Source organism: Lagenorhynchus albirostris, chromosome 12 (genome assembly GCF_949774975.1).
Source record: "Lagenorhynchus albirostris chromosome 12, mLagAlb1.1, whole genome shotgun sequence".
In the NCBI taxonomy this organism is placed as follows: domain Eukaryota; kingdom Metazoa; phylum Chordata; class Mammalia; order Artiodactyla; family Delphinidae; genus Lagenorhynchus; species Lagenorhynchus albirostris.
Window position 1 is genome coordinate 57,841,577 of NC_083106.1, and position 23,917 is coordinate 57,865,493.

Sequence of the window (23,917 nt, forward strand, 5' to 3'; positions counted from 1 at the left end):
AAAAAGAAAAAAAAAATTAATTAAAAAATGAAAAAAAAAAAAGAACTTAAGGGCCTGGCTTGTGCTGCCTGGTTCGAAGGCCATCTTGCCTTCATGAAACAGTGAACTCCAGCAGTGTGGGGCAGGGCCACTCTAGTTCTTCACAAACTATTAGCTCAAGCACCTATATAAGCCCCGGCTGGGCCTCAGAGTTGTACATCCTAGAGTTCTGTGCCATCAAGTATTGGGAGGGATAATTTTGTTCTAAAAGATTTAAGGACAAAGTATTATAAAATAGTCTGCATTCACTGAAAAATATATTTACTGAGCACCTGTTGGGCGCCGGGCACTGGTGGGTACTGGGGGATACAGTCTTAGTGCCCAGGTAGAGCTCACCGTCTAGTATGATTTCTGTCTTCACCGATTTTACAATCTAGACAGAATCATAAGAGAACCATTCTGATGAGACTGTCAGGGCATCCATGTACCAAATAAACTCCTAGGTAGCTGAGTTCGTTCACCTGTTAGATGAGGATGATTTAGGATTGTCCATTTAAACATTGGAGGGTGTCTGCCAAATGTTATCATTTGAGATTTAGCATGGTCGATACAGTCTCTTCCCTTAGCCCCTTGTCAGTGAACAAGATCAGGTATTTTTTTGTTTTGTTTTTTCATTATGAAAATTTTCAAACACACAGAAAAGTAGAATAGTAGTCCAATGAACAGCTTTATAACCATCACCTCTATTCAATAGTTGTTAACATTTTGTCATATTTGCCTCAACTTCTTTTTCTTGATGTGGATGTGTTTTAAAATTAGTTACAGATATCATGACATTTAACCTCCAAACACTTTTGAATGTAGCACTGATATTTTTGCCATGTGGTCAGCAGCCTCCAAGGTGGCCCCCAGTGATCCCTGCCTCCTGGGATTCATGCTCTTGGGTAATCCCCTCCCATTGAGTGTAGGCTGGACTTATTGATTTGCTTCTAAGGAATAGAATATGGCAGAAGCAATGGGATGTCCCTTCCCAGATTAGGTTATAAAAAGATTGTAGCTTATATCTTGGGCATCCCCTCTCTCCTGTTCTTGATCTTTCACTTGCTGTGACGCAAGCCAGCACGGTTGTGAGCTGCTCTGTGGAGAGGTCCACGTGGCAAGGAACTCATCTCTGGCCAGGAGCCAGCAAGGACCTGAGGCCTGTTAACCATGTGAATGAGTTTGGAAACATCCTCCCCTAGTCAAGGCTTGAGATAACTGCAACCTGGCTGACATCTTTATTTTTAATATTTGGGATTTTATTTTATTTTTTTAATTAAAAAAAATTGAAGTGGGCTTCCCTGGTGGCTTAGTGGTTGAGAGTCCGCCTGCCGATGCAGGGGACACGGGTTCGTGCCCTGGTCCGGGAAGATCCCATATGCCGCGGAGCAGCTAGGCCCGTGAGCCGTGGCCGCTGAGCCTGCGTGTCCGGAGCCTGTGCTCTGCAACAGGAGAGGCCACAACAGTGAGAGGCCCACGTACCGCAAAAAAAAAAAAAAATTGAAGTATAGTTTATTTACAATGTGTTAATTTCTGCTGTACAGCAAAGTGACTCAGTTATACACATATACAAATTCTTTTTTTATATTCTTTTCCATTATAATTTATCCAAGGATATTAAATATAATTCCCTGTACTATATAGTAGGACCTTGTTGTTTATCCATTCTATATGTAATAGTTTGCATCTACTAACCCCAAACTCCCAGTCTATCCCTCTCCTCCCCCCTCCCCTTGGCAACCACAAGTCTGTTCTCTATGTGTGTGAGTCTGTTTCTGTTTCATAGATGAGTTCATTGGTGCTGTATTTTAGATTCCACATATAAGGGATATCATATGGTAGTTGTCTTTCTCTTTCTGACTTACTTCACTTAGTATGATAATCTCTAGTTGCATCCCTGGCTGACATCTTCATTGCAGCCTGTGAGAGACCCTGAGCCAGAGGCACCCAGCTAAAGCTGCCTGGATTCTTGACTCACAGAAACTGTGAGGTAATAAATATTTGGCCTTTTAAGCTGCTAAATTTTTGAGGAAATTTATTATGCAGCTATCAATAACAAACACACCTACATAGCTCCAATCCCATTAATCCTAGTAGGAGCCTCTTTGAGCAGCTGCTGAGCTGTGAAGGGTACAGCCAAGTTGTCAAGAGGGAAGAGTGCTTATCCTGCTATGGTGGGCGGCAGGCATCGAATTTCAGTTGCCTCAAGTTGCATAGATAAAAGGTGTTACATCTTTTAGAAGTAGAATCTTATCTTTTAGTCTCTCAGGAGACTATTATTACTACCCATTCTGATTTTAGCAGTGTTCTTGTCTTGGCTCTGAAGAAACCTGGATCTATTTCAAGATTGTAGAGCTTGGCACACAGGAGGTTTCTGTCTCTGGATTCAATGATCTTTGAGAAAGTAGTGTGCAATGGGGAGAGAGTTATGTGGGACATTCTTAACCATCTAATGGTCAGGACACATGGACAAGAATGTTCAGTAGGGGAGTAATAAGGCCTCCCACAGAGTAGGAGCTAAAGACTCAGTCCTACACTCGGAAAGAAGCGTCACACAGAATTGTATGTGATATCCAGCATACTCATGTGAATATCATTTGAGAAGGTATCAGATTCCCATTTTTTTTTTTTTTTGGCCATTCTCAGATCCGGGATCGAACCCAGGGCCCGGCAGTGAAAGCGCTGAGTCCTAACCACTGGACCACCAGGGAATTGCCCAGATTCCCATTTTTAAAGATGAGGTCAATAGCAGTTTGGTTTCATCCAAAGGGATCTATGCCTATTGTGTGAATCTGAGTAAGGTCTACCACTCTGGGCAGGTGCTAAACAGTTCTGGTGGTTAAAGGTTTGCACCGGTTTTTGGTGATTGCTCAGATCTTTGAAAATGGTTGCAGATCCTGGATTCCAGGTAAGGTGAAACCTGGAGTCCATAAAATGATGACAGATCCTCCAGAAATGTGGAGTCTGCTTGCAGGGCCCTGATGGCCAGACACAAAACCTGCCATTAGAATCTGCTACTATTCGTCTTTCTTAAAAGAAGGATAAGTTCCTTATAAAAGGATTTGAATTTAAATTTCAGCATGACATTGAATTCAGTCTGATGTGTTGTTTCATTAATTAAACCATATTTAGGGGCTACCAGATAGTCTTTATTGAATAAAGAGACAGAACAGCTGGTTCCTCTGATTACCCAAATACAGAATAGCCAGGGCAGAAATGAAATTAAGGGGAAAACCTCTCCTGGGATGTAGTTTGAGTTGGGTGCTCTATATTCTTTACCCTCAGAAGGTGTACTTGGGAAAGTGAAACAGGGGAGACCCATAGAACTTTTATACCCCTCAAATCTCACTGTTTCAGTTGAATGTCTAGTCAGATTCAAAAGCAGCAATATTTCAGCAACTTCAAGAAGAGAGATAAATAAGAAGGCCGATCATCAGTGAGTCAGTAACGCTGCGTCATCATTAGAGATGTTAGCTTTGGTTCTTGAAGACTTCCAGAAGCTGCTGTTCAATGTTATTAAATTATAATAATAAGTGAATCTGAGCAGGCGTTTGCCTCCTGAGAAATATTTTCCTAAACTGGATTTCCTGTGTGTGAAATTTTTCCACAACTGGTACAAATCCTTTATCCAAATTTCCTAAAGTTACAGTATATGTGCATGAATGCTTTGAGTGCATGGAGTTCAGAAGGTGCTCAGAAACATTAATAGGAGGACTGAAGTACAGAAGAGCAAGTGCAATCCCAAGTGCAAGTGTATGTTCATCTTTGTCTCATCCATAGGGAATTTTAAGAGCTGGGACGTCAACAAAGAGAAGATTGGGAGAAAGAGGTGAGATGATTGGTATTGGTGGTTATTGGGGAAGGGGTCAAGATAGTTCATACTCTCTGGAAAAAATTTTCTTGTATGTTCTTCTAGAGAGTTTTGTAGAAGATTGGAGGAGTATCTAGTTGCCTTCCAGAATGAAATCTGAGGAGGGATTAAATTTAGGGGCTCCTTCTGGTATCCCCCCACCCACCTTTATTTTTTTCCAGAGTGTGAGCCAGTTGGTGCAACTAGTAAATGTCAGAAAGTTGTCAAAGTTAATGGTTTTAATTCTGATATTTACTCATAAGGACCATTAATAACCTCATATATAAGATAGCACCACCCCTCTCATAGTTGAAAGAATCACATATTCGGTGATTTTAGAGTATGCTGGGAATATGAACAAGAGCTCTTTAAAGGGAGTGGCCTGCCATGTGATTTCTGACAAAGAGAGGTCTGACCAGGAGTGTAAGAGAGACTAGAACATAGATTTCCTTCAGCTTTGCCCTCTGGGAGAGTCACATGCAGGAAAAAGAGCTTCAAGGATGTGTTCTTTGAAGGTTGGCTGGTAAGATTACTGTGACCTGTGCTATCCTTGGGGAAAGCACTCAAAGTCTTTGTCTCTCAAGTGTTCTTAAAGTCCCAGTTAATTAAAGGTTGAGAGGGACAATTAGAAATAGGAATGATATCAACATTGACTTCACTGGAGTTATCTGCTTATAAACCCATCAGTGCTCAAGTGTAGGGAACGCTAAGTAGGTGAAACTCGTAATTACTCTTAATTCTTAGATTAATAGAAAAATGAGTGCTTGAAAATCTTTTGACTATTAATCTTTAATTTCTCTCTAGAACGATATTCTCTCCACAGACAGTCTTTTATCTTCTGCCACTTATAGCATTTGGAAATTTAGCTAAATGGCAGGAATGGAGCTGACAGTGGCCAGTAAAAGCTGGGAGCAGAATTAGTAAGGGAATAGTGGATATAATTCAGAGGTTCATTTCTACTTCCAGTGCTCTGGAACAAACATTCTGCCCACTATCCCACAGTGATATATGTGAACACAAGTCATCGGTTTTTACTTAGAAGTATGTTAGTGGAGACTTACTTTCCTAGCGTATTGTGCAAAATAAATATGGCCGTAAATTCTTTGTGTGATTCCAGAGGAAAGAACTGGGATCAATGGTAGATGTACCAAGGGGACATATTTTGTCTCAGTGTAAGGAACTATCTAACCAGAGAATTGCCTGCCTTGCCCAGGAAATGAGGGAGAAGTCCCTAGAGGGGCTGCAGTTGGGGACTATCTGGTAGGGAAATGGGAGAAGGGATTTCTACACCGCATGGGAGGTTAGACTGTTCTGCCCACAGCTGTAGTACTTGTTCTATTATTGTTGACGAGTGTAAAATAATTCCTTATGTTAGAATAGCACCTTCTAGTTTGCAAAATGCTTTCACATTATTACATTTTTCAATCCTTATAATAGTTCTCTAATCTAAGAAAAGACAGATCAAACATACTTAAGGCTATCAACATCTTGACTGATGATTTCTACTGTGATAGGCACCAGATGGACAGAAAAGTAAAACAGAGGGTTACCTGCCCTCAAGGAGATTAAAAACTACTTGAGGAGATAGGACACACACATAAATAAGACTGTGAGATGATGTGTGGATTACCTAATGAGTGATCTAGACCAGTGGTTCTTAAAGTGTCGTCCCTCAGCAGCATCAACATTACCTGAGATCTTGTTAGCAAGGCAGATTCTTGGGTGCCACTCCATACCTACTGAATCAGAAACTCCTGGCTTGGGGTTGCATGGGGGATAAATCAGTAGTTTTAAAAAGCCCGCTAGGTGTTGCTGATGGATGCTCGAGTTTAAGACCACTGACATACTCTAGTCTGGACCAGTGGTTCTCAAACTTCAGCGTGCATAAGAATTATCTGGAACAGCTCTATTCAGAGTGTGGTCTAAGAACTGCAGGCTCTCCAGGGAATTTTTATGCCTCTAAAGTTTAAGAAACACTGACCTGGAAGCTTGTTGAAACACATACTTTCTCCCAGTCATTCTGATTCAGTAGATGGGACCTGAGCATGTGTGATGCTGATGCTGGCATCAGGTTATCCTTTGAGCAGCCCTGCTCTAAGCAGTTGTCCCTCTGGGGTTTGGCAGGGGAGTGGGCAATGAGAGGTGCTAGGGGAGTGGACAGTGCAGGTAGCCTTCCTGGACTGGAGGAGGGAGAACTTGATCTGAGTCATAAGGGAAGGGTTGGGTTAGACAAGTGGAGGTTATTTGAGACAGGAAGGATGGGATGAAGGATGGTGGTGGGATGAGCTCCCGGCATATTTGACTGAAGTAGAGCATTCGCATGAGGTAGACCTTGACTTGTCCTGCCGGGGCCTGGAGAGACCTATCTGCTGGCAGCTCTCATGCATCCTCCCCGAGGAAGAGGCTGAGAGGCAGGCAGGAGGCAAACAGCCTTGCTCTGTTTTGCGGTCCCTCCCTCTGGTGGGACTTTTAAGATCCATGTTCCTCTCTATTTGTCCTCTCCTCGTCCCTCGGCCCTTAGGGAGTCCCATGTGCCCTGGGTTCCTCACCTCCCAGTGTTTCTGATATTTTCAACCTTTATTTGCTCTCACCAATGGTTCATGGTCCACACACCAAATCTGGGGGCTGGCAGGGAGTTACAGGTGCTCAGATATCCCTCAGCTCCCTCTGTCCATCTCTACAGAAACTGGGGGGGCTGGTTTACCTACTGAAAATGAGGCTTGAGTTGTCTCGTCACCCAAGCCTGCTCCTTCAGTGCCCTTCGGAAGTGCCCGTAGTGTTTGTTTTTGCTAACACCCTCCACTAATGAAAAATGGGCTCACTTGGTGAAGCCTGGGCGTGCTGCAGACTTGAGACTTGGGCTTGTCCTCTTCATCTCTAAGCAGAGTCTAATCTAAACTCAGTCTCCCTCTTAAAAATACTTCCTGCCAAGCTCAAAAGGCCAAATCTGGAACAATTTGAACAGCAAAAAGAATAATGAGAGTACTGGATTATAGGCCATAGAATAAAATATATATCGACAAGTGCACACTTAAATAAATAATGGAATACGTCAGTAAATGGGGGATGAAGGGAGCAGTAGCATTTGGATCAATACATGTAGAAGGAGTGAGAGAAATAGAAAATCCTGATTAGGCAAACACCACAGTAATAATTGTTTCAGATGACATCTACTGATGGATACTAAAATTAGTGGGCCAAAGTTTGAGGAGAAACAGGGTATTTATACAGTCTCAAAGTTTCTCTCCCAAGGCTATTAACTGCAAAAGGAAAAATAGTGACATTACAGTGAAGAAAACTTATAGACACCACCTTCACCGCATGGTCAAGGTTAACATCCCCAGTGATATGGACATATGGACATTGTGGACCCCCTGATATGATGCCCCGAGAAGGGGTATTAGGGTTCTCCAGAGAAACAAGCCAATAGGAGATCTAGATGTAGATATCTAGATCTATCCATGTCTATTTCTCTTCTACAATAAAGTCATATTGACTCATACAACTGTGGAGGCTGACAAGTCCCAAGATCTGCAGGGTGGGTTGGCAGGTGGAGACTTGGGAGGGCTGATGGTGTAGTTCCAGTATGAACTGGCTCAAGACCAAGAAAGAGCCAATGTTTCCATTTAAGTCTGAAGGCAAGAAAAAGCCCATGTCCCAGTGCAGAGGCAGTCAGGCAGGAGGAATTCTCTCTTACTCCAGGGAGTCAGCCCTATCGTCCAATAAGGCCTTCATCTAATGGGACGAGGCCCACCCACATTAGGGAGAGCATTCTGCTTTACTCACTCTACCACTTAAATGTTAATCTGATCCAAAACACCCTCACAGAAACACCCAGAATAATGTTTGACCACATAACTTAGCACCCATAGTCCAGTCAGGTTGGCACATAAAATAACCATCACAGAAGGGTTCATAAAAATGCATGACTACTCTAATTATTAACCACCTTAGACAAACCCAAGTTGATGAAAATTTTACAAAATCACTGACCAGTATTCTTTAATAAAAGTGTCAAGGCTATGAAAGACAAGGCAAGCCTGAGGAGATTGGAGGAGACTGAGGCAACCTGATAACTAAATGCAGTGTGGGATCCTAGCTGGTACCCTGAAACAGAAAAGGATACTAGTTGAAAAACTAATAAAATTTGAATGAAGCCTATAGTGCAGTTAATTGTATTATATTGATGTTAATTTTTTAGTTTTGGTAAACGTACTATGGTTACCTAAGATGTTAATCTTAGCAGAAGCTGCTTGAAGGGTATACAGAAAGACTGGAGGATTTCTTAGTAACAGAGGGTATTTTTATATTCTTTAAATTTATAACTGTCTTGTGTGTATATATACATATAATTGTGTATCTACCATGAAGGCTAAATTCTATCTTTTTCTTTTTGGCAAGTTCCTTTAAAAACCCTTAGACTTTTGTTCTTTTGTTCCTTCTGTATTCTGTGTTCCCTCCTGACTAAAGCATCCTTTTGTAAACGTCCACAGCTCAACCCTCTTGCTGTTGCATGGAGGGTCTTTCTCTCTGAGGTGGTTCTGCTCACGGCATATTGTACAGAGCAGAGAGCGTCAGGCTGGGAGTCAGGAGGCCCAGGTGCCAGCATTTTTAGTCTGGTTCTGTTACTGACTCAGTACCCTTCCAGTTTTAACATTCTGAGTCAAGTGGCAAATTTGGGCTGAACACTATATGCGTTAGTTGATGTATGGACCCAAATGATTGTATTTAGTATTTTTTCCCTTTTATCAAGGTCTTAAGTGCTCAGATTTCCTAAGTTTTTATAAACTCATGTACGTTTTTTCCTCTTGCCCCCCAAAGTCTTTGGAGTCTACAACAGAATTCACAATTTACTCTGGCATTTCCCTTAGACTCTTTCCTTTTAGCCATTTAAGGAAATCAACATTTTGGGGGGCCAGGAAGCCAGTGTAGCTCTCCTTTAACTTGTTTTCTCCTCTCTGAAACTGGGTCATATGTGTAAAAGTGAGATTTGAAACAGGGCTGTCTGAACTGAAAGCTTCTATTGCCCTGAGACGGCTTTGACAGGAGGCTTCTGGTGGAAAGATGGATAGAATCTACCAGATGGAGAGAAGTGGGGGGCACAGATGGGTTTTGGGGGGCAGAGGTGTGGCAGTGGGAAGCATGAAGTGTGCTGGGGAGTGGAGCTCTTCTGGGTCTGCTGGGGTAAAGGAGGATGAGGGATGAAGCTGGAACATGGGTGGGAACAGAGTGCGATGAGCCTTGGATTCCAGGTTGAGTTTGGACTGTATTTCATAGCCCATAAACCATTGAAGGTCTTTGTGAAAGGGAGTGCCACAGTGAAAAGAGTGTCTTAGAGATTTAAGTATGGGTGGGATATGGAATGGACCGGAGAAACAGAGGGTCTCTCCTCATGAGTGCTGGTGTTTGATGAGTTAACCAGATACGGTGCTAAGTGCTTTACGTGTGTTATGTCATTTAATCCTCACAGTAGCCCTAAGAAATACCCTTAATAGCATCCCCATTTTCCAGATGGGAAAGCTGAAGCTTTGCGAGGTTAGTTAATGACCAGGCTTTCCGTAGTGAATAACAGTGGTGACAGGATGTGACGTAGGATGGATCCATTTCCACCTGGGCTGCCTCTTTATCCTGCAACACAGCGGCCTGGAGACGACCTGGGGCAATTGTAGTGGGTTAGATGTGATAAGTCCAGGTGATAAGGCCTGAACTAGGTCAGCCGTGGTAGAAAAGGAGAGCTGGGAGCGGCAAAGTGAGACATCCCTGTACGGGAGCCTGATCCCAGGGCTGGGTCTGCAATTTTAAAGCTTCTCTTCATGTTTGTTTCCTGCTGGTGCTCAGTGGTGAGAACTTTGCCAAGACCATGGAGACATCATGGAAGGCCTTGCCTCCAAACTTCCTAAGTAGCTTAGGCTTCTTGTTTTTCCCGAGGAAATGAATTAATTTAATAAAGTAAGTGCTGAGGCTGGGTGTGCTTGGCTGGGGTTACTAGAGATGGTTTAAGCAAACTTCCAGGTGTTCTCAAGCACCTCAGACTTTAATGGCTAGAGTTGGAGACAAGGAGGTGCCTCTGGAGGTCTGGGGGTGATCAATTCTTCCTTTTTCCCAGGAACCCCCTCTCTCATCCACGTATCTTGATATGTTTCCAGTTACTTCCCTGCTTTGCTGTTGTATGGGTTGATATATCACAGAATTGTTTAATTTGCTTTACTTTTGTTTCTAGTTATAAGTCAAAGGGGGTACGTGCATTTGGTTTTGCAAAGTTTTTTTTTTTTTTTTTTTTTTTTTTGCGGTACGCGGGCCTCTCACCGTTGTGGCCTCTCCCGTTGCGGAGCACAGGCTCTGGACGCGCAGGCTCAGCGGCCATGGCTCACGGGCCCAGCCGCCCCATGGCACGCGGGATCCTCCCGGACCGGGGCACGAACCCGCGGCCCCCGCATCGGCAGGTGGACTCCCATCCACTGCGCCACCAGGGCAGCCCTGGTTTTGCAAAGCTTTGGATGCACACTTAAACGGGCATGTAATGGGTGCGTGCTGAATGCTGTTGTGACGTAGTGGGACGGTGAGGGCTGGCCCAGTGACCTCTCTCTGCTCTCTCTGCTGCAGGTGATAAGAAGTACATCATGGGGCCCAAGCTTTCCACTCTAGACGCCACCGTCTTTGGACACTTGGCACAGGCAATGTGGACCTTACCCGGGACGAGACCTGAGCGGCTGATAAAAGGCAAGCCCTACAAAGCTCTTCAGGTTTGGGGAGTTGCAGGGGGCGTGGAGGATGGGAGCAGCACAATGGAGAATCCTAGGCCAATGCCCCTGAGCTTGGCTGTGCTTCATGGAGGCGCCAGGCCGTGGTGTGTGGGGCCAGGGTTGGTTTCCTGTGCTCAGGACATGTAGAGGCCGAGGAGAGACCCGGCTTCTCACCTGCCATCTCGCTCGGACCATGTTCTTTGCAAAGCTGACACAAATCCTGCCGCGTTCTACACCAGGGCTCTTCTTCCAGCTCCTTACGCAGTGGACTTAATACTTGTCACTGAAACAGGGCTTGCATCCCCCTAGTGCCCTTGTTTTGTTGGTCTCCCTTACTTTCCTTTGGACTGTGGTGGCTCACCAGTTTCTGGTTTATCCAGCACTGCGGCAGCCGTGGTTGGGTGGGGCTGGTGAGCTCACTGCCCATCTCACACGCTCCTTTTGAATCTGAACTGGTCTCAGATATCTCACACGTGCGTATAGGTACGTATGATTCTGTGTCATTTGAGTTCAAAGCACTCCCTTCTCCTTTTCCAGCGGGGTGTCTGTGGATCATACGCTGAGAGTAGTAGAGCTGGAAAGTTCAAGATAGTGGGAAAATGGGGAAAGTGTCAACAAATGCTTTGTAAGTCTAGTGCTATGTGAGGTGTTATTATTATACATGCATTTTGACCAAAGAAATGGTATCTTTGTTGTGCGATCTTGATGTAAGGCCCATGAGAATTACAATTCTAAACTGGAGGGGTCAAAGTGGGATGACTGGAACCGGAGCTAGAGGATGCACATATGTGTGGGGTAGGGATGGGGGTGGTTGCCAGAAGTAAAATTGGCAGTGGGGCAGGGAAAGTCAGCTCAACCTGGGTTGATGTCAAGGGACCAGATCTTCATGTGTGTATGTGTGTGCGTGCGTGCGTGCATGTGCGTTGGAGTGGGGTGGTGGGATATACATGGCAGCTGGGGCCTCTGGGAGAGGCTTCCTCTGCCTTGATGAATGGGAACCATTTTGAGTCGTCTGTGGTTTTAAACAGTACCTAAGCAAGTGCCCGGGGCCTAGGAATGTGGGCATCAAGGTTCCATATTTCGATTTGGGGAAGGGGGTTGACAAGAGTTAGTCAGAATTTTTATACCCCAGCTGAGAGACTGGAGGTGTACCTGAGATCACCAGTGAATAACATATAGAGTACTCTTAATTAATGTTGGATGGATTGATGGATGGATGGATGGATGGATTGATGGATGGGTGGATGGATGGAACCAAGCAAGACAGAATCATACAAGAAACTGAGGCAGGTGAGCAGTCATGTGTGGTAGTCGTGGGTGCGTGGGTGGGGAGGTTGGTGAAGTCTATAGGGGTGTGTGTGTGTGTGTGTGTGTGTGTGTGTGTGTGTGTGTGTGTGTATACTCATGTGCATGCCCAGAGATTCAGAACAGGCTAAAGGCAGCAGGAGTAACTCTCCAGATTGGTGGGGATGGGGCTCTAGATACGTTACCAGACTTGGTTGGAATGGATCAGGCATTGACTGAAGGTCTTTTAGAACAATAGCTAGGTGGGGACAGGGTTAGTATGGACTTATATTTAATTTCCTAAGTGATCAGTATGGAGGTGTTCCTTGTCTTATGATGTGTCGGAAGTTATCTAAATTGAATATGTTATCATATTGGTGATGTTTGTAGCACTTAAAGTAGTTTCCCTTTATTTTAATCAGGTTTTCCATGGTGGTCTAAAAGATAGTGATTCCTTTTCATTCATCTAGGGGTGTGTTTTGTATTTACTCTTGCTTCCTGTTTCTTTGTACTCCCTCCTTCCCTACCACACCACCTTTACACACCTATGAGTACACACACACTCACATCTACTCATATGCTTCTATACCCACATGCCGTGTACACACTCACTCGTACACATACATTTACATTTCTACCCAAGCACATACACACACACCCTATGCATACACACACACACACCCTATGTGCACACACACACACACACTCTACAGTTGACACTCAAACAACACAGGTTTGTACTGCATGAATCACTTATACGTGGTTATTTTTCAGTAGTAATGACTATGGTACCACACAGTCCATCTTGGTTGAATCCACGAATGCGGAGGAACCTTGGATACAAGGGACAGACTATAAGTTCTTTGCGAATTAACCCCCATGTTGGTTAAGGGTCAAGTGTATTGAGGTCATCTGTTATTTAGTCAGAAAGATTTAGGTATCCAGTATCAGTAGAAATCTCAGATTGTACAGAATCCCTTCTCGAAGAAATGAAGCATCTTTTGTGAATTTATTTATGACTTGACCCTTTCCTCTATTATTTCCTGGAGGGACTTGAGGCGTTTAGTGTTCTTTTTAAATAAATGATCAGTGTTTTTGGAGAATTGATTTTGAGTCCCATGCGGAGACGCACACATTTGGGGGAATCTGATGCTGTCACCTGCAGGGCACTTTGGCACGTAGATGCAGATTCTTAAAATAAGCCGGTAGCTTCCAGCTCTCCATGGGGACTGGAGGAGAACAAATCATTCAAATCCACAGCAAGCCTCTAAAGCTCATTTCAGTCATTATTCTATGCCCCTTTCTAACCTTTTGATCGGAGCTGCTAATGCAGGCAAACTACTAATTTGATCTCAACTTCTTTCTCTGCCTTTGCTCTTTTTGTGGTGGAGACCTTCAAAGGAGAAGTAGAAACAAACAACCAAGAGTCTGGATAATTTAGAACTGGCTCACATCCAGGAGTGGAAGTGGCTTGGATCTGACAGTTTTCTGCCTTAGCTTTGGAACAGCCAAGACACTATTGTCCTTGCCATCTGTGTGAGTGTGTGTGTATCAATATTAGCTTTTTGGTCCTAGATATTATTTAAAATAATCTAGCCACACAGGCTACTCCGGGAAACATCCAGAATCATGAGAACTTTTCCTTAATTTAGGTGAGTAGGAGGACAGACTTTGAATACTCAGCAGTTCTTAAAATATACATAATATGTTTGTGTATGATATGAAATGTCATTTCCTTGCTAGAGAAAATTTAGAAAAGTTAAAAAAAAATAAAATTAACTTGTGACCCCATCACCCGCAGAGAATATCCGTTAATATTGTGGTATGTTTCCTTATCTTTTATCAAGTACATGTATATATGTATGTTTAAAAGTTGGGATCATTATGTTGATATAGTTGTAACCTGCAGTTTTTTAAAAAAAAATATTTATATTTGGCTGTGTTGGGTCTTCATTGCTGCGCGCAGGCTTTCTCTAGTTGTGGCGAGTGGGGGCTGCTCTTCCTTGCGGTGCATGGGCTTCTCACTGCAGAGGCTTGTCTTGTTGCGGAGCACGGGCTCTAGGTGTGCGGGCTTCAGTAGTTGTGGCACACAGGCTCAGTAGTTGTGGCTCACAGGCTCTAGAGCACAGGCTCAGTAGTTGTGGTGCACAACCTTAGTTGTTTCGCGGCAGGTGGGATCCTCCCAGACCAGGGCTCGAACCCGTGTCCCCTACATTGGCAGGCGGATTCTTAACCACTGTGACACCAGGGAAGTCTGTAACCTGCAGTTTTTAATTAACTATGTATTATGGCCATTTCCCTTGTCATTAAATATTCTTCAAAACAGTGTATTTAGTAGTTGCATAATATCCTATCCCATGGCTACATTGTAATTTGTGTGATTAATCTTTTTCTGGACTTGTTTCAAATAATTTTTACTAACATTCTGTATTAACCACGGTGCCACCAGGGAAGTCCCGAATCTCAGTTTTATTATCAGCAAGTTTTTTTTTATTAAAATATAATTGACATACAGTGTTATATTAATTTCAGGTGTACCACATTCAATGTCTATGTCCATTTTGAAATGATCACCACAATAAGTCTAGTTACTGTCATCATACAAAGTTAATACAATATTATCGACTATATTTCCCCATGGTGTACATTACATCCCCATGACGTATTCTCTTTATAACTGCAGGTTTGTACCTCTCAACCTCCCCTATTCATGTCCCCACCCCCCGACCTCCCCTCTCCTCTGACAACCACCAGTCTGTTCTCTGTATCTGTGAGTCTGGTTTTGTTTTGATTTTTTTGTTTGTTTTTAATTAACAATTTTCTTTTTTTTAAATTAATTTTTAAAATTATAGTTGATATACAATGCTGTTTTTCTAGTTTTTTTATTATAGGTTTTTTTTATTATAGTTGATTTACAATGCTGTGTTAGTTTCTGCTGTACAGCAAAGTGAGTCAGTTATACATACACTGCTTGTTTGTTTTTTAGATTCCACATATAAGTGAAATCTTATGATATTTGTCTTTCTCTGTCTGACTTATTTCACCTAGCATAATACCCTCAAGTTACATCCATGTTGTCACAAATGGCAAGATTTCATTTTTTATGGCTGCATAATATTTCATACTATGTATGTATGTATGTGTGTGTGTGTGTGTATCTTCTTTATCCATTCATCTATCAATGGACACTTTGGTTGCTTCCATATCCTGGCTATCATGCTGCAGTGAACATAGGGATGCATGTATCTTTTTGAATTAGTGTTATTGTCTTCTTTAGTAAATACTCAGGAGTGGAATTGCTGGACCATATGGTAATTTTATTTTTAGTTTTTTGAGTAACCTCCATACTGTTTTCCATAGTGGCTGCACCAATTACAGTCCCACCAGCAGTGCACGAGGGTTCCCTTTTCTCCACACCCTCACCAACACTTGTTATTTCTTGTCTTTTTTAGCAGCCCTCTTAATGTGGAGTCACATTTGATTTTTTTGTGTGTGTGGTACATGGGCCTCTCACTGTTGTGGCCTCTCCCGTTGCGGAGCACAGGCTCCGGATGCGCAGGCTCAGCGGCCATGGCTCACGGGCCCAGCCGCTCCGCAGCATGTGGGATCTTCCCGGACCGGGGCACGAACCCATGTCCCCTGCATCGGCAGGCGGACTCTCAACCACTGCGCCACCAGGGAAGCCCACATTTGATATTTTGATCAAAGTATCCTTATTAGAGAATTGCATGTGGATTTGGCACTCTTTAAAATAGACATGGAGAGTTGGAGAGCCTAGAAAAGTGAAAGTAAAGCACAAAAGGGAACGGGTTCTGTCGCACAGCTGCTTGCCCTGGAGAGCCGTACCAAACCCAGAGAACCTAACACTGCTTTTCTGAATTTGTAAGGAACACAACCTTCTGTGTTTTAAGAAAAACAAACACTGTTCAGCAGCTCTTTTACCATCAGTTATTTATTGTATGTGGATTATTTTTTTTTGGCTTATTATTTGATAGATTAAAAGGTGGAAAAAATGCTGGATATCTTTGAGAAACATACACATATATGCCCACCCCATACTCTTACTGTTCTCCATTCAAAGTGTTTAGGAAGAGGTTGTGGGGGAATTCAGGTCTCAGGGAAGGGCTGGCTCAAATGATCTTTGCTGGTCTTTGTATCCTGAGATCTGTGAACTAGCTTCAGTGAGACTGGGGAAGGTGGGGGTGTCCTCATTACCGCATTCAAGTTTGCTAAGAACTTTTTTTTAAATATTTTTTTAAAATTTTATTTACGTATTTATTTTTGGCTGCGTTGGGTCTTCATTGCTGCACGCGGGCTTTCTCTAGCTGTGGCAAGCGGGGGCTGCTCTTTGTTGCGGAGCACAGGCGCTAGGTTGGTGGGCTTCAGTAGTTGTGGCACATGGGCTCAGTAGTTGTGGCTCGCGGGCTCTAGAGCGCAGGCTCAGTATTTGTGGCGCATGGGCTTAGTTGCTCCACGGCATGTGGGATCTTCCCGGACCAGGGCTCAAACCTGCATCCCCTGAATTGGCAGGTGGATTCTTAACCACTGCGCCACCAGGGAAGCCCTGCTAAGAACTTTTCTGAAGAGGAAATGTTCAGCGTCCTTGCTGCCTGTGTGACACAGCGTTATAGGGAGCAACGAAGGACACAGCCAGCACCTACCACAGGCGTGGAGCCAGGAGGTGCTGAGTAAATACTTGGAAACCAAAAGAATGTGTGTGAGCGCCAGTCCTAGGTTTTCCAGTATTGGCTGGTTAAGAACTCGGGGCTGACAGTGGTGCTGGGAAGAATTGGAGAAATATAGGAAAATAAAAGGAGTCACTTTTTTCAAAGAGCCATGGGGAATATTTCCATTTGAGAAACTCCAAGAGAAAAGCTCTTTATTCTGTCTGGGAGTGTCCTTGGGGTAGAGGGCCATTTGGCTTTCTGATAAATATCCTTTCAAGTTGTCTGAGAATATCAGTAATCACTCATTAGTCATTTTACTAATTTATTTTATTGGATTTTTAAATTAAAAAGGTAATACATATTGTCACAATAAGTTGAATTAAACAGGTATATTTTAAAAGATTTATTACCTTCCCCTCACCCATGTCCAGTGTCACTCCCATAGAAAATTAATATTAAGGATTTGGAGTGAACCCTTCTGTGCCTTTTTTTTTTTTCATATACAAATTTACATACGTGTATATAGCTGTTTTGGTTTGTTTTTATTGATTTAAAACTAAACAGTGGAATTGCATTATACACATTACTTTATAACTTGTTTTTTTCACTTAATAAAATATTATGTCTTTTTAACAGTTGCCCAATAGTCTATAGAATTGATATACCAGCATTTATTCAATCAATCCCTACTGATGGACATTCAGGTGTTTCCATCTTTCTTTTCTTTCTCTTTGTTTTTATTGACATAATACTGCATTCGGCATCCATGCTCATCTATCTTTACATACTGATGATTTTATTTTAGTAGAATAGAGTACTAAAAGTGGGGTCCTGAGCCAACAGGTAACTGAATTTAAAATTTCAATAGATAACATCAGATTACTTTCCTAAAAAGCTTATAGCAATTTATACTTCCACTAGCCATGTAGTATAATGCCTGACCCTCCACACTGGATGGTATTAGACTTTTTTACCAGTCTGATAGGTGACATTATCTGATTGTTGAGTACACTTTGAAAGAAACCCTGCAGTTTTAAAAAAATTATTTCACAAAGTTTACATCTTCAGTATAGGCATTTATGTTAACATGGGCATCTCTCTCTCTCTCTCTCTCTCACACACACACACACACACACACACACACACACACACACACACACATTACACATAGCCTGTTTGTACCGCTTACTTTTTTCATTCTTTTTGGCTGGTAGCACATTGAGTGGGTCAGCTGGTGGAGAATCTCGGAACAAGCAAGGATTGGCAAAACCAGATAAATGGAGAACTCAACTGTGAATTTTCACTCTTTGTTTCACTCTTTTTATCAGGGGCAGGATATGAGGATGGGCATGTGAGCTCGCAGCCCTTGCTTATCAAAAAGCACACCCTTTCTTCTCTGTGTGATAGAGGGATCTCTTCTTCGTGACAACCCATTATCTTTGAGTGACAACACCTGTCTCCTCCAAATTCTTGAGACTCCAGAAAGAATTACAGAAAAATATTCTGTAACAGGTAGTGGGAAGCTATTAATTCCCAGGCCAGGCTGTCAGCTCATCAGGAGAGAGGCAGAGTCCAGTCACGGTGAAGGGAATGGAGTCTGGAGACTGCTTGTGTCTGAATCCTGGCTCAGCCACTATAGAGTTACGTGACCTTAGGCAAGTTAATTAACCTCTCTGTTGCTTCAGTTTTCCTATTACAGATGGAGATATTAATAGCTCCTGCCTCATAGGATTGTTGCCAGGACTAGGGATGGGAGTTAATATAATTCAACAATAAATAAAGCACTTCAAGTAGTGCCTCGTACATAGTAAGGCCTATATACATGTGTGCTATTATTAATTTTTATTATTGCAGACTGAAGGGGTTCTAATGTCACACAGTCATGAAGGGGGCAGCTCTCCTGGAAGAAAGGTAAAGAAACAGACTGTAGAGAGAATGGCTACAAAAGAAGTAGAGACAGTCATATATTGTGTAGGTCCCATGGACATTGTGACTAGATTCTTACTTTCTGGGAATGGACCTGATTGAAGCAAACAGGGTTGTCCCCAGGGCCTGCTGTGAAGTGACCACAATTCATCTTTGATATTCCCTGCCCCCAATGGCCCCTTGCTGCTGCTTCTGCGTCTTTATCTAATTTTTGGTTACCAGCAATACCTGGTGAGGTGTTTTGTAACTGCTTCCCTGAGGGAGAAAATAAGGGAAAGTTTTGCGTGCATCTGCCCAAAAAGGAGCAATGATGTTGGCTTCTTAGCTTCCGAGCGTGTACAGAAAGTCTTTGAGTTGGGGGCAATCAGAATGGACTCATATAAATGTGAGTTGAACTGTTTTGATCTGAGAAGACTGAAAATGGTGACCTGGAACCAATACAAATCCACTGGTTTACAGGATCCATGAAGCGGGGGGATTTGCCTTATTATGTTTTGTAATGGATGTATTTAAGCAGAACAGCAATCAAGTTTTGAAAAATTTTAGTGGGAAAATGCTTATAATGTTACAGGAAGTGACAGGTAATGATAATAATGACAATAAATAAATAGAAAAAAATACTGAAAGAAATCACACCAAAGTGTTAATTGTGATTACCTTGGATTGGTGAGATTATAGGTGCTTTTGTTTTCTTCTTTATATATATATATGTATTATGTATATTTATACCATTTCTATATACACACTTCTAATTTTCCAAAATGAGCATATATTATTTTCTCTGGTAGAAAATAAAATAGAGTAGTTACAGGCTATAACCACTAGAGCTGTTAATATAGAAACAGCCTAAATGGCTATAATGGGAGATTGGAAAAAACAAAATGAAACTGTGGTACATCTGTATAATGAAGTACTATGCAATTATCAAGGTGGTCATGGAGTGAAATTAAAAGGTTTACATTATATGTTGCTAAGTGAAGAAAGTAGCATAGGAAACAGAATATATAGTAAATGCTATATAGCAAATGTAAATATATGTGAATGCATATATAAATATGTAAATTTCAGGAAGAGTTTAAATGAAAATGTTATGGCAAATGGGATTATTGGTAATTCTTTTATTTTTTGCTTATCTGTATTTTCTAATTTCCTGCAATAAAACATGGACTACCTACACAACAAGTGAATGTTTATATAACTTTTAAAAAAATAAACATCCAGAGAATATTCTTAGGGCAATAAAGTCCTATAAGAGACAGTGACAAATTATATACTTATGAGGAGTGTTGCCATCTGGTGGATCAAAAGCAAAAACTCACCCTCTTTCTACATTTTTCATTTGGAATTAGGAAATGAAAGCCACATACCGTGCCGTATTTCAGATGAATGCCTGGACAATTTTAGCAACTTAACGAAAATGTTCCTTTGATTCACAGGAAAAAGAAGTAGACCAACGACCAAGCCCAACGAACCCAATCGTGGGTGCACTGTTCAATTTTATTTAAAAAATAAAAAAATCTCTGTTTTATGAAATATGTTTACAGGCATGCTTGTCCATAAAGACAATTCTGAGTTACCTGTTTTATGGATGATTCAGGGCAAAATTTCCATCCTAACCTAATTTTTTTCAACTAGTTGGCGTACTGACCAGCCCATAATGACACTACAAATATTTGTGGAATGAAGGATCACTTCTGGCTGACTTAATCCAACTAACAGTTGGTGTGTTTTCGTGGGCTGTAAATCAATTTAGATATGAACCAGTCGAAGCACTAGTTCTCTTGATATGCAAACATAAAATGATAAAATACTTCACAAAGCCGAATGATGGTAGTTTAGCCGCCATTTTGGATAAGCTACCCCCTCACTTCTCACCACCATCAGACTCACTCGGAAATTTCATTCAGCCCATTCACTGAATTTAACTCTTCCCACTCACCTTTCTCCTTCTGTGTATAAAAATCTAAACATTTTGACGGTGCCTCTGTGGAAAAACATGGTTAATGCCTACTCTACCCCATCCTTCTAAGTTTCCCAGAAAGCCAAGTGGCTGGTAGATTGTTGCCTTTGAGAACTAACCCTCGCTTTCCTCACCACCTTGCAGGTGAGCTGATCAATCTTGCCATGTACTGTGAGAGGATAAGGAGGAAATTCTGGCCTGAGTGGCACCATGATGATGACAACACCATCTATGAGTCCGAGGAGAGCTGTGAAGGCAGCAAAACGCATACGCCCCTGCTGGATTTCAGCTCTTACTCAAGGACAGAGACCTTTGAAGATGAGGGAGCAGAGAACAGTTTTTCCAGAACCCCAGACACGGATTTCACTGGACACTCGCTCTTTGATTCTGATGTGGACTTGGATGACTACACAGACCATGAACAGTGCAAGTGACATTCAGCCCTGCTGACCCTCCTCTGTTGGAGCTGCCATTCCCTGGGGTCAGTCCAGTTTCCCAGGTAGAAGTCCATCCGAGCTGGGAGGAGATCTTCGTGCTTGACACAGTTCTCACAAGCTAACTGGACTAGAGCAGCCTTATTTCTTTTTTGTACAAACAAGACACAGAACCATTCCGATGGCTCCATTTAAAACAAACAGGCAGAAGAAAAAGTCAGCATGGTTCCTGAAACCCACTTTTGTTTTCATTAGAAAACTAAGATGGTGTGGTAGAGCAGGTGCAAGAGCAGGTTGTCCACAGATGGTGTGTACATCGATCCCCTGCAACCCGAGGGCTTAGGTGCAAGATGGATTCTTGAACATCCTTCATCCAGCAGGGTTCAAAGTCAGGAGAGATGTCGTCAGAAGGAATGTAGGAGATAAATGTTCTATGGTGGCTGCTTGTTATTTCCTGTGTGTATATTGTATGTTGAGATATAAGTCAAATAAAATCCATAGATATTCAGTGAACACCTACTACGTGCAAAGCACTGTGCTAGGTGCTAGCCAGTATCAGTTTTATCCTATGCCCTGCCAGTGGCTAGCTGTGTGATTCTGGGCAAGTCCCTTAATTCTTGTGTGCCTCATTTCTCTCACCTGTAAAGTGGGGGTAACAATAGTCCCCGCCTACCTACCTCACAGGGGTGTTGTGAGGATTCATGTGGTAACATACGGCGCTTTAAACCTCTCGGAAGAGGTGTGACATAAACACATTTTATTCTTTAATGTGCTTCGTGTGTGTGGAGATTGGAGGGCAAAGGAATTCCACATCTAGGCAACAGCGGCCACAGTCACTCGCCCAAGCGGAGCCAATGGAACACACACCAAGGCACAGTTAGGACTCTGTCATCATCCTCTTTGTGACCTTGCTTGAATCGAAATCTTTTGTTCAAAGAACCTTGGAAATGTTTCTACAGATCATCAACAGCTACAAACAGTCTTCAATTCGACTGTACGTTTGCAGAGAAGCCTTTCTTTCGTTGCCTGAACGCACACTGGAACCTTGTCCTTTGTTGATTCTGGAGTGTTAAGCTGCCTACGTTTGGTTTACTTGGGGGAATAAAGCTCAGGAATAGGATGGATTTAATAGTGGTGAAAGGGAAAGGATTTGACTGATTTTTGTAAGCAGAAGCTCGCCAACTTGTAATGTCTTTTTTGAAAACAAACCTTGCAAGATGTATTGGAAAGATGAAGTAGGAAGAGGATCATTGTAACGGGTAGCAGAGCACTTTGTGCAGTGTGGACCCTATGCAGTTTTATTAACGCAACTTTTCTGGTGTTCTCAGCCATTGTCCGGCGAGGGGAAGGCAACGCTGAGGAAAATCTTAATGTTTCTTAAGGATTTTTCCTCCCCTCCCCGTCCTCTCTCTCCCTCCCCATAGAGCCCCTGAACTCTTGCGGTTACTGTGTTGACTGAGGCACTCCATCTCTGAAGACATAGTTTTGGTTGACTTAGAACATTTTCTAGTGAAATATGGGTTGAAGATCCTAGGGTGATGGCTGTGGATTTGGGCTTCTGACCACAACTGACTGGGGAAGGGTTATTCCTTATGGGGTTAAAGAGGAACTTCTTAAAAAACAGCGTCTTCTGGTAAGTTCACGTACTTTACTTGAAAAAGACTCTCTTTGAATATGGTTTTGACAAAATAGTCCTAAAATGCTGTGGATTCACAAAGAAGTAAAAGGGGGAGAGTTTTTGAGGTTATTTACCATTTAAGCAACAGGGTAGGGCATATGTAACTGGGAAGAAATGCTGAAATACCCTAAGCTAGACACTTTTATGCCACAGAAAACTCAGTTGTTAATATCTTATTAAAGCCCTTCATCTTTTGAGAGGACTGTTCGATGACTAATAAGAATGTGTTGGAGGATGTATGAATGGTTAAGCCTGTTTTGTTTCCAGCATCATTTGGACTGTTCACCTCTCCTGTCTCTAGCTTAGTGTGTTGCAAGGCCAGCTGGTGGTAGTTCTGTGTGACAGGGAAGCTCCTGGCCTGAAAATGTGAATGTAGTGAACAGGTAAACTGTGGACCAATCTCCACAAAGACTGAGTTCCCCTTTCCCCACCCTCAGCTGGAAAGAGTTGTGTTTGAAATTTTGTCTACAGTTTATTCTTCCTGTATAGCACCAAGTGTGCTGTATCTTCAAGCCATGAATGATTACGTTATGAGTGTGTAGAAGTCACAGATATTTTTTATTGTGTGTTACTTGGAGGGCAAGTCCATGGAGAGCCAACATTCAAAGTGAAGTTGTAAGACCTTCATTCATTCTTTTCAGGAGCCTCCCGCAGGGACTTGAATGGACATTGCTGGAGTCCTGGGTACTCCCTGACAGCTCATGACCGGGTATTCAGCATTTTGTATGGGTAACTTGATTAGGAACCCTAGAGTAGACCCAGGTTTTACTTTCCCAAAGTTGGTTATGGAAACAAAATGACCAAGACAGAACCCACTGTGGAGTGGGTGACTGATGCACTCTTGATTGGGAAGGCTTTAATTTCCTGTGCTTCATTCTAAAGCTCTCCAGGTTTGACGTGTTCTCCAAGTTGATGAACAGGTGCTACTTATAAGAAAAATAAGAAATTAGGGGATATTTTGGTCATCTGGCTAACTTGTTCAAGTTCTGTATTTCTTTTTTACTAGAAGGTAACTTAAGGAAATGTGATCTTTAATGGTATTAGATGCTTTGGGATGGACAGAAGACCCATGGGCTACCTGTTCTTTTTTCTTACCTCTCACTGTAAAATTAAATTCTGCCCTTCTCTCCACTTCCCTTTGCCTCACCCCACCCCTGTCTCCACTCATCAGGATGAAGGAGCGGCATCACGCTTTGCCCTGCATAAGCCAGAGTAGATACAAGGATGATTTAAATGTACACAGAAGTAAACGATATTGTCAGAGGTTCCCATTTCTTGTTGTAACACTCATGAGTTGTGAATAGTGACACTACCAAGCCCACATGCTACCCAGATGACTGATCACAGACTTAGAGCA

At 42.5% G+C, this 23,917-nt stretch overlaps 1 protein-coding gene across 7 annotated transcripts in view; it reads left to right on the plus strand.

The window, feature by feature from the left end:
• The window catches only part of FAXC (failed axon connections homolog, metaxin like GST domain containing), a 75,874-nt gene extending 54,224 nt beyond the window's left edge, over positions 1-21,650 (plus strand). For 5 of the 7 annotated variants that reach the window (XM_060167714.1, XM_060167716.1, XM_060167720.1 and 2 more), the window contains 2 exons: positions 10,472-10,588; positions 20,593-21,650. In XM_060167714.1, the coding sequence (XP_060023697.1) occupies positions 10,472-10,588; positions 20,593-20,882 (407 nt within the window). In that variant the 3' untranslated portion in view covers positions 20,883-21,650. Of the gene's footprint in view, positions 1-3,798; positions 3,848-10,471; positions 10,590-20,592 lie in introns of those variants that run through there. The other 2 variants (XM_060167721.1, XM_060167719.1) reach the window with 2 other exon arrangements.
• The last annotated feature ends 2,267 nt before the right edge of the window (positions 21,651-23,917 follow it).